The 10316-nt window shown below is 39.4% G+C and overlaps 1 protein-coding gene across 1 annotated transcript; it reads left to right on the top strand.

The window, feature by feature from the left end:
• Window positions 1-4416: 4416 nt before the first annotated feature.
• LOC112499901 (zinc finger A20 and AN1 domain-containing stress-associated protein 2-like) lies at window positions 4417-8107 on the top strand. Its single transcript, XM_025103172.1, has 3 exons — window positions 4417-4558; window positions 5086-5173; window positions 7966-8107. The coding sequence occupies exons 1-3, from the start codon at window positions 4417-4419 to the stop codon at window positions 8105-8107; spliced, it is 372 nt and encodes a 123-aa protein (XP_024958940.1).
• Window positions 8108-10316: the final 2209 nt, after the last annotated feature.

The following is a 10316-nucleotide window of genomic DNA, read 5'->3' on the forward strand; positions in this document are numbered from 1 at the left end:
AAGTCTACGTTCAACAACCTCCGGGGTTTGAAAGCTCCACACATCCAGAGTATGTCTATTTCTTAGACAAAGCTCTGTATGCAATTAAGAAAGCACCTCGAACCTGGTATGAACGTCTCTCGTCTTTCCTCTTATCTAATGGTTTTGAAAAAGGTAAAATCGATACAACTTTGTTTATTAAGAGGTATAAAGGTGAGATGCTCTTAGTACATATATATGTGGACGACATCATCTTTAGTTCAACGAACCAGAGGCATTGTGATAAGTTCTCTGGATTAATGAAGAGCGAGTTTGAAATGAGCATGATGGGAGAATTGACCTTCTTCCTCGGCTTGCAAGTAAAACAGAGGGAGGATGGTATCTTCATTAGCCAAGCTAAGTATGTCTCCGACATATTAAAGAAGTACCAACTCCACAACTCTTCCACCATGAGAACACCAATCGCTACGGGTACTAAGCTTGACAGAGATCCATCTGGAAAATCGGTGGATGTTAAGACGTATCATGTAATGATTGGATCACTATTGTACCTCACGGCTAGTAGACCAGACATCATGTTTGCCACATGTCTCTGTTCCCGTTTTCAAGCAAATCCAAAGGAATATCACCTTTCGGCTGTAAAAAGAATCTTTAGATACCTTAAAGGGACTCAATTTTTGGGTTTTTGGTATTTAAAGCATTCTGGTTTCGATCTTATTGCGTACACAGATTATGATCATGCAGGCTGTAAACTCGATTGAAAGAGTACATCAGGAAGCTACCAATTACTTGGGGACAAACTCATAAGCTGGACTTCGAAAAAGCAGAACTGCGTCTCTACTTCCACCACTGAAGTAGAGTATGTAGCTGCAGCCAGCTGCTGTTCCCAAGTGATATGGATGAAGACTAAACAGAAAGACTATGGCGTAGAGTTTGAGAAGATTCCAATTATGTGTGACTCAGAAAGTGCTATTGCAATCACAGCCAACCCTGTGCAACACTCAAAAACAAAGCACATCGATGTTCGATACCATTTCATCAAGGCCATGTAGAGAAAGGTACGATTGAAATGTTCTTTGTAAACACAGATTTACAACTTGCTGACATGTTTACAAAACCTCTTGATGAAAAGAGATTCAATTTTCTAGTTAGCAAGTTGGGTATGCTAAATCTCTCAAGCTAAACCAGAGCCTCTGTATGCACTATACAGAGCCTCTGCATTCCTTGATACATACCTCTGTTTTATTTGTATTGATCCATGAGACAGAGCCTCTACATAGTTTATGCAGAGCCTCTTGCTTTTCCTAGTTCTTTTGTGATACAGAGCCTCTGTATAGTACATACAGAGCCTCTGTACCTCGATCATTATGCATGTACTCTACTTATCACAAATGATCCAAGCATAGTTCAAGAGGGAGCAGATAAGAAAAGCTCAACTCAAGGGGGAGCACAACATCATCTCAGAACAGAGCCTCTGTATGTACTATACAGAGCCTCTGCGTTAAAACTCATGATTATAGAATAGAGCCTCTGTATGTACTATACAGAGCCTCTGCCTCTAAACATGGCAAAATTTTCTCCAGAGGACATGTATAGTCTAATCACGAATCTCTGTCTGAGATCCTAAGGTATGTCTTCTTCTGCATATAGTTCTCTAGTTCTAGTCGAAACCTCTACTTTTCTCGAACCAGAGCATTTACACTTAGAAATTTTTCTTGTTGTTTTTGAAAATTAAAGTATATTATTTAATTAAGAAGGTGTAAAGTTTATTTTAATTGTTTAATAAAAGCTATTGGCCACAATAAGCATCACCGCCTGTGAGCTAATCTTTTCAAACGTGGGAGGCGCCACTTACAGCTGGCAATCCACGTGGCACGCCCCCACAGGCTTTGAGAAAACCGGTTCAGTTTTACCTGACATTTGGGGCGCTAAAACACTCAAGTGTTTTATTTTTATTTTTCTATTTAAACAATTTCTTTACCCCCAAATTAATCTTTTATGCTTACAAAATTTCTCAAGAACTCCCGTCATCTTCAACCTTTCAACCGCCATTGCTAGAACTCAAAGCTCTCAAATCTGTGCTTAAAGATCGTTTCAATCTTCAACCAATCATCCTGTTCAACAAGTAAGTACCACAAATTCGTTCCCTCGTCCCATTTCTTGATTCAAGAAGTATTTATTGAAATCCTAAAAATCTGTTATCCCCTTCCAAACCCAAAACCTGCAACAATGTCCTCCTCAGAATCTGGAAACTCCCAAACTCATACCACAACCCACAAAACTATGGAAGATACCAGTCAAAACCTAGTTCCCATCCCCATCAAACCAAATAACCATGCCCTAAACCTTCAACTTGACAACTTCGACACCAAATATCATCCCATCATCAACATTCTCCAAAACCACTTCTTGAACCCAGCCTTGACCAACACCGATGACTTGGTTCCTGAGAGATATATACAAGAATATTGGCAATCCTGCGCCGTTACTGAATCTCAAAGAGGGACCATAAGAGATTTCTTCGTCTCTGCCACACAAGAATTCGTCACAGTTCGAATTTCAAGATCCTTTTTTTCACGAGTTCTGGAAATCCCAACAAAAACTGACCTGGGGCTTTCTGAATACCCCCCTCTCCCTTCCGGGGACGAAATTGTAACTTTTTTAAAGTTCTTGGGATACAACAAGGCCATTTAATACCCGTCACAGTATCGCCGTCAACACTTACCACCGATGTGGAATACACTTTTCACATTGGTCAATCGCTCGCTGACAGGGAAGATAAGGAGCCTCGATATGTGCTCCACAAGCATACTTCAAATCATCTACATCTTTTTCTTCGACTTGTCCCTTGACTACTCCTTGATACTCTACACCGAGTTCAAAGCCGCCATGGCCAAAAAGTGTCAAGAAGTGGCCAAAGGAAGACAGTTGCCATCCTTGTTGTTTCCCCAATTCTTGGGTCTTCTCTTACGACTAGCTCTTGATGATAACAATATTGATGTGGGTCATCTACCTCCTCATAAGGTCAACGTACTCACTCAATATAGACCAACAGTGCACAAGGAGGGTTATGAAGCAGAAAGACCTATTCCAAAGAGGCTCATGAGCTACATGAAGTCTAAGGAGATTAGGAGAGCATACAGACGTACATGCGAGACACTAGAACTGGTGTCTCGAACCCCGGTATGCATAGAAGCAGCCGAGGAAGAAGAGAGAACTGAGGATACATCAATGCCTCCGGCCGAGGGAGAAACGGTAAGAGCAGGAGAAGAAAGAATGAGAGCAGAGGAAGAAAGGGTGAGAGCACTACAAGAATGAGAAAAAGAAAGAAAACAAGAGGAGGCAAGGAAAAAGAAATCTGAGAGGGAGAAGCAGAAGAAGGCTGAGGCAGAACGAGTAGAGGAGGAGAGGGCAGAAAAGGCTCGTCAAGCAAAAATCGCTCGCCTAAAAGAAGGCGTCCCTAGAACGGGGACACAATCTGGCCCATATGTTGAGCCAGAGGTTACAACATCTGCATATGTCACTAGGGAAGAGTTCCATTCCCTTTTCACCTCTATGCGATGCTCCTTGGAAGAGTTAAAACTCAGCATGGCCCGTGTAGAGCCGTCACCTTGTACACCTGATTTGGATGAGATATGAGCATCCTTGGCAGTACTAAGAGCTGAGTCCACGATAAATTCTTCTCGTAACAACACTCTAATAGAATTGAAGGCAACCAATACAGCAACATTATAGCAGATCGTTGCATCTCTACAGAGGGTTGAGGCGTCTACATCGATCAACAACCAGGCCCTCATACCTCTGAGTATACCTGTAGACTATGTCACACAGAGCGCCATGAATGCTCTGGGTGACAGGCTCCTACAGAAGGTGGCGGACTTCACTGCGGATTTTAAAAGCAAGGCCACAACAGCAGCAAAGAACATCAACGACACTCTCGCACAATTCAACTACCGTTCAGACAACGAAGTGCGAAGGGTTGCCGTTGCAGTCGACGAACTCCTCAAGACCATCGAGGAGGTGATCAAATCCATGTCTCGAGCAGAGGATGAGAGAACTAAGTGACAACAAGATCCATCTCCATATGCTGAACCGTCAAAGAGGAGGCGACTTGATGATGATGAAGACCCAAATGAGTCTTGTCCTCAAAATCACCAAAAGGGGGAGAACCTGCCTACAGCCACACCAAGTACAACACCTCTGGTTGTCCCCTCTGCACCATCGTCCTCTGCCCCACGCCATCAAAGTCAATCAAAGAAGAGCAGACAAAGCCAGCAAGTGCCAAACAACGCAGAGGCACTATGCAAAGGGAAAATGCCCATGGCATCAGAGGTAGAGCCAGCCGTGCCACATAAGTCTACAGAAGTGATCGACCTTCTATCTACCTATGGATCAGACGACTTAGACCTGGCTCTGTCCTCCTCAACAGAGTACGCTATGGACATGGCTGCTCCCTCAACAACAGCTCAACAAGAAGAAGAGGTGGTCGCCGTGAATGTGGTTGATCCGTCACTACTACACATTTCGGTTGCCATTCCTCTAGAAGAAGTAACCGTTGCTGCTCCTCCACTACATCCAAGTACCCACAGAGCTAGGGTCCCTACTCAAGGGACCAGGATTGTCACTCCTGCGATGAAGCAAGTACCGATCAATCCAAACAGAGAAGACTCAGAAGGCACAACGATAGGGTAAAAATGGAAGCATCCCCCTGATCGTGTCCAAAGGATCAAAGCAAGCATGGATGCCATGTTAAAACCAACACCCCTCGACAAACCCATCAAGGACAAGGCAGATAGGAAGAAAATCTACCAGTTCCTCTACAACCAAACGGAAGAGACACCGGTCCAGAAGATCAGTCTCCATCCTATGGCTCAAGACCACATCAGGCAGAGATTCCTCAATCGATATACTCAACCAATCACTGTAGTCCACTTTGCTGATGGAATAAAACAGTCCTGGACATAAAGAAGCGCACCTTTGTGCATAATCATATAGTGTTCTACGAGTACACAGTTGAGAGGACTCACGGACGGATATGTAGGTTCACAGATTGTGACCTCATTAATCTAAATTCGTGGGATCTTCTTCATATGTTCTACTTTACAGACCACAAGAAGGACAAGGGAGTGAAGTTCGTTGTTGCCAAGTCTGCCATTCGCCAAACAATGATAGATATGCTTGATTACAGAAGCAAGTTTGACTTCCAACTAGCTCTGGATCTAGGAGTGGATTAAATGACAGTGGCTGCCCCAAATGAAGAATTACACGACATCAACAACATTCCCTCCTAGACGGTTCTGGTGGAACCAGAAGTGGGAGTGGTGTTTCGAAATGAGCATAATCAGAAGATCTTCTTTCGAGACAACCAAAATTACAAGTACTCCAACTCTACTCTGTGCTATATAAGAGACAATCTGGTCAGGAGCAGAGACAACTCCCCTGGAGCCAAGAAGCGTGCCACAATAGTTCTAAGGTCCATTCGAAATATGCTTGAGTTTCGTGAACTTCTCAGAAAATTCATTAAACTTCAAAATGTTTAAGACCTCTTATCTTTCGTAAGTACCTTCTTATTTTTGATTCAATGTAATTTCAATTTCAATCGTATTGTACTTAATTAGATAGTCAATGTAAACCAGAGGATGTTTTTAACCTCTGTCTTCAATTAGATCTGTTACATAAATCAAGTAAGAATCATTCTTCTTTACACTTAGGGGGAGATTGTTAGACCCCAAACTTGTAAAAATGTAAATAAGAAGTATCTTGCTCTAGTCAAATAGGACTTAGTCTATTGAAGCAATCTGGCTAAGAGCTTTCATGCAGAGGATCAAGGACCAGAGCTCTTACTCAGAGTGAAGGTTCCGTTATACAGAGCCCGCGCTCCATCTCCGTTGACGTTCAAGTCTTGTGCACCAAAAGCGTAAGCGCTTGACTTAAAGCAACAACTCCAAGACCCAAAGCCTCTGCATAGTACATGCAAAGCTTCAGCACATGCAGAGCCTCTGCATAGCACATGCAGAGCTTCTGTATGTTTATGCAGAGCATCTGGCTACATTCTTCACGGAAAGTGCGCGTTAGCCTAGACATTCTCGCAAGCGTCTAACAGCTTAAAGGCGGCTTGACCAAGTCTGCTCCGCTAATCAAGGAAAGTGAAAGATAAGGATGCAGACTAGTCAGCTCAGAGTTCCACGCCTAATTTATAGCATAGTTAGTTAGACCTAGGCGTATAAAAGGAGGCCTCCGCCTCAGGTTTAAATTACTTGAAGGAGCCGACTAATACTATAAGCAAATTCTTGTGAGATTACGTTTGTTCTTCAATTGTTCTTCATTTTAATAAAAGCATTCGGTTATTAAAAGCATTATGTTACTGCTTTATGTTTTCTTTGAATATCCAGTTTAATCAATAGAAATACACTGTTCTTCTTGATTCTTAATTCTAGCAAACAATATTTCTGCAAATTTAGAGTATCTGGGTCCAACAACAATTGTAAAAGTCATCGTGTTTGACTTTTCTAGTGTAGTTTGACTTTGACTAGGCTTTCAAGTTTGACCTTATATAAAGGGTTTGTCTTTGTAAATTTTGTAAGGAAGCTTATTGTAATATCAGTTTTACGTAATAAAGCATTGACCAATATTTGGAGCTTTGACTTTCTCTCTCATCTCTATCTCAAGTTCTTGGATGCTTAATCTTGAAGATTGCCATGGATGTTTAGAGTTTCATTGGAGATTGATCATAGTGACCTTTCAATTGGTATCAGAGCAAGTTGTGCAAGAAATCAACATGAAGAAATAATTTTTTTTAAGAAATTTTCTGGAAATCTTCTTCTGTTCATCATGTGTTCATTTTGTTTTTCATATTCTTTTGAGTTTGATGAAAAAAAAATTAAAATATTGCGTTTTTGTGTTAAAATCGTGATCATGTGTGCGTTTTTGCATTGTGAATTTTTGTTATTTACAAGATTTCATGTTTTTGATCACTAGTTTTGAAGATTTGATAAAATTTGTGAATTTGAAATTTTTTTGTGTTCTTGATAAAAAAATTAAAAATTTAGTTGTTGATCCAAAATTGTGTTAAAAAGTTGAGTTTTTTTTTTTTGTGTTTTTGTTGTGATTTGATATTGATAGGATTAAAGTCTTAAATCACTTGTTTTTGTGTTTGGTTTGTAGTCTTAGCATGTTTTTCTCTCTTAATATTTTTTTTGGGCCATTCTTCCTTATTTCTTTTAGGCCTTCTTCTAGCCCGGTCACCATCTTGACCGGTTTCTTCTTCATCCCTTCACCATCTGTATTCTTTTTCATCGCTCAATCCATTTCACTGTTTTTCTTTAAATCGCAGGCAACTTCATCCGGATTATCACTTCATCGCACAACGTCATACATATTCAAGCTTAATCGCTCAGGCTCAATCGGATTAGTGAATCGCTCATCTTCTCCGGATTTCTAAATCGCTCAACTCAGCCAGATTCAGATTTTTTAAATTGCTCACGTCTTCATCGGATTTCATCTGCATCGCTTAACTCATCGCTAAATCGCACAAAGGCACAATCGATTTCTCCTAATCCGCTCACTGCCTCATCCGATTTCTTGTTCTAAATCTGATTTCTTGTTCGATTTTGACTTGAAGTTTATCGATTTTGACTTGTTCTAAATCGCTGACTGTATTGTTCAACCTAAATCGTTCGACAGACTTCATCCTGATCTTAGACTAATTTCATTTGTGGCCAGATTTGATCGATTTGAGATTTGATCGATTTGTAGATATTCAGGGTTTTACAGAACATTGGAGCCGATTTAGATCCACAGCCAGAACCGCCATTTGAAATTGCTCAAATTAGAAGAAATCGATAAGCCTCTTTCGGATTTTAAGATATAAAGTTTGAATAACAAAGTGAACTAAAAGCTTTGGTCAGTGACCATATTCCAGAGATAGCAAAACCTAAAGAAACCGCTGTTAACGAATCAAAACATGACTTTGATATTATGCTGAAGGTTACTGATGAAAGGGACTCACATTTCAGTTCATCGTTACTCTGACAAACACGACTGCCCATTCGACTATCGAACGACTGCAAAAGACGCAATAGCCAAAGCTAATCCTGTGGTGAAGGCTGAAAAGCTGGAGAAAATATGAAACAGCAGTCCACAAATGTTTTTGGGTGAGTCTATTCTCATCGGTCAATGTCCTAGCTGCTGCTATATATGACATGGTGTGATGAAATGATATTTAGGGCAAGGCATATCATCTGATTTCTGTGAGAGTGGTTGTTTAATGCATGGTTTGAAGGGACAATAATGCTTTCAATGAGCAACAGGAAGATGATGTCAACAAATTTGTTTTGACTGACATGAGTGAGGAACAGGTTGAAATCGCGAAGGCTAGTTTGGAGGAGGAAATTTGTTCTGGGTGTTCTGGGTGTAGTTATTAGGAGCTTATTGAACTAATTAGGAGTTCTGGGTGTAGTGTCACAGAGGATTCATTCTGTATTTTAATAAGCAGTTGGGGAAGATTAGATTTAGCCAAGTATTGTGCTCAGATATTTGATCAGATTTTGTTTTTTTAGGCCTTACTCCTACTGTATACTGCATTGATTGATGTGTTGGTGATCTTGAAGATAAGGTAGGCACACTCAATTCCATCCGGACTTGGTGTAAATCGATCAATGTTCCTTCCGTATTAGTTCCTTCATCGCACAATACAATGATCGTATTAAGGTTAGTCAGATTAAGCTCCCTCGCATACCAAGCCATCCGATTTAAGCTACCTCGTACAGACTCATCTGGATTAGGCAGTCCCCCGGACACAGGCTTAGGCAATTTATGCGCTTCCTAGATCATCTCTTCACGCGGACTAGATTTCATCTCAGCAGATTTAGAATTTAAGCTTTAATCTTTCTCTAATTTTGACTTTCTTAGGTCAACTTTGTGTTGAGTTTGTATTTGGGTTTTGTTTTGTTTTTAGCCCAACCTTAATTTCTTTTGGGCTTATTATTTTAAGCCCATCCTATTTTTTTTCCCCTTAGTCCATTTGTTTTTAATTTTGTTTATGGCCCATTTTTTTTTGTTTGCTGTATTTTCTTTTATTTTACAAATTTTTTTCTAGATTTTATTATCCTTTGGATCATATTTTTTTTTTTTCTATTTTCACTGTTTTTAATCTGTTTTTGAACTGTTTGAGAAATTTTAAACTGATTTGGATCGTGTAGACTGTTTTTAATCAATTTTAACCGTTTCTGACTGTTTTTAATAGTTTTTAACTTTTTTTAATAGTTTTTGACTGTTTTTACTGATTTTGACGGTTTTCGTTGTTTTTCTGTTTTCTTAACAGTTTTTGTGTTTTTTGTTTGTTAAACTCCACAGTGCAAAATGTAAAAAGTAATGAAAAACAACAAATGATGAAGAACCAGAAGACCAATGAACACATCAAGGCAAAATCGACTAAGTCTGGAATTCAACCATTGGATCGATGGATAGTTCAACCATTGGACCGATGGACAAGTTCAAGCATTGGACCAATGGACAAGTTCAAGCAGAGGATCAATGGACAAGTTCAAGGATGCGATGGAAAGAGCATCCTCATCATATCATGAATGACAGCTGGAGATGACAAATCAATGAAGATTTGAAGATAAGGATGAAGTCATCATATCATGAATGACAGCTGGAGATGANATATCATGAATGACAGCTGGAGATGACAAATCAATGAAGATTTGAAGATAAGGATGAAGTCATCATATCATGAATGACAGCTGGAGATGACAAATCAACAGCTAGAATTCAAGTTTATCTTATTGTTAATGATTATCTATGAGAAAGATAAACTCTATCTATTAGCTAGACGATTTCCTAGAAAGTATCATTAGATAATTATCTTCTTAATAGTCGTTTAGTATAAATAGATGATTAGTTCTATTGTAAAAATAATGCTTTTACTCTTTGTTTTACGTTTATGAATCTMTAAAGTAAAACCTTTGAAGCTCAAAATTGTTCTTAAGCTTTCTTATTTTATTYTTGAGACTTCATAACTTTCTTCATTAAATCACTATAATTTGGTTATTTATAACTAGATTATTAGTGTTATTGAGATATCTGGGATCAACAATTGGTATCAGAGCCTATTGATTGATTATCCAATCAAAACGATCTCTTAAAATCTCTCAATATTTTAATCTTCTTTCTCATCAAAAATTCTCTCTTCTTCTTCAAAATTTTCAATGGCCAACTGGAATTCCGCTTACAATGTTGGTTCCCTCACAAAGCCTCCAACTCTTCAACGAGAGGAATATCCTCAATGGAATATCAGAATGGTAAATTTTCTGGAGGGAATGGATAGGAATCTC

The sequence above is a fragment of the Cynara cardunculus genome, assembly GCF_001531365.2.
Source record: "Cynara cardunculus var. scolymus isolate 2C chromosome LG 17, CcrdV1, whole genome shotgun sequence".
In the NCBI taxonomy this organism is placed as follows: Eukaryota; Viridiplantae; Streptophyta; class Magnoliopsida; order Asterales; family Asteraceae; genus Cynara; species Cynara cardunculus.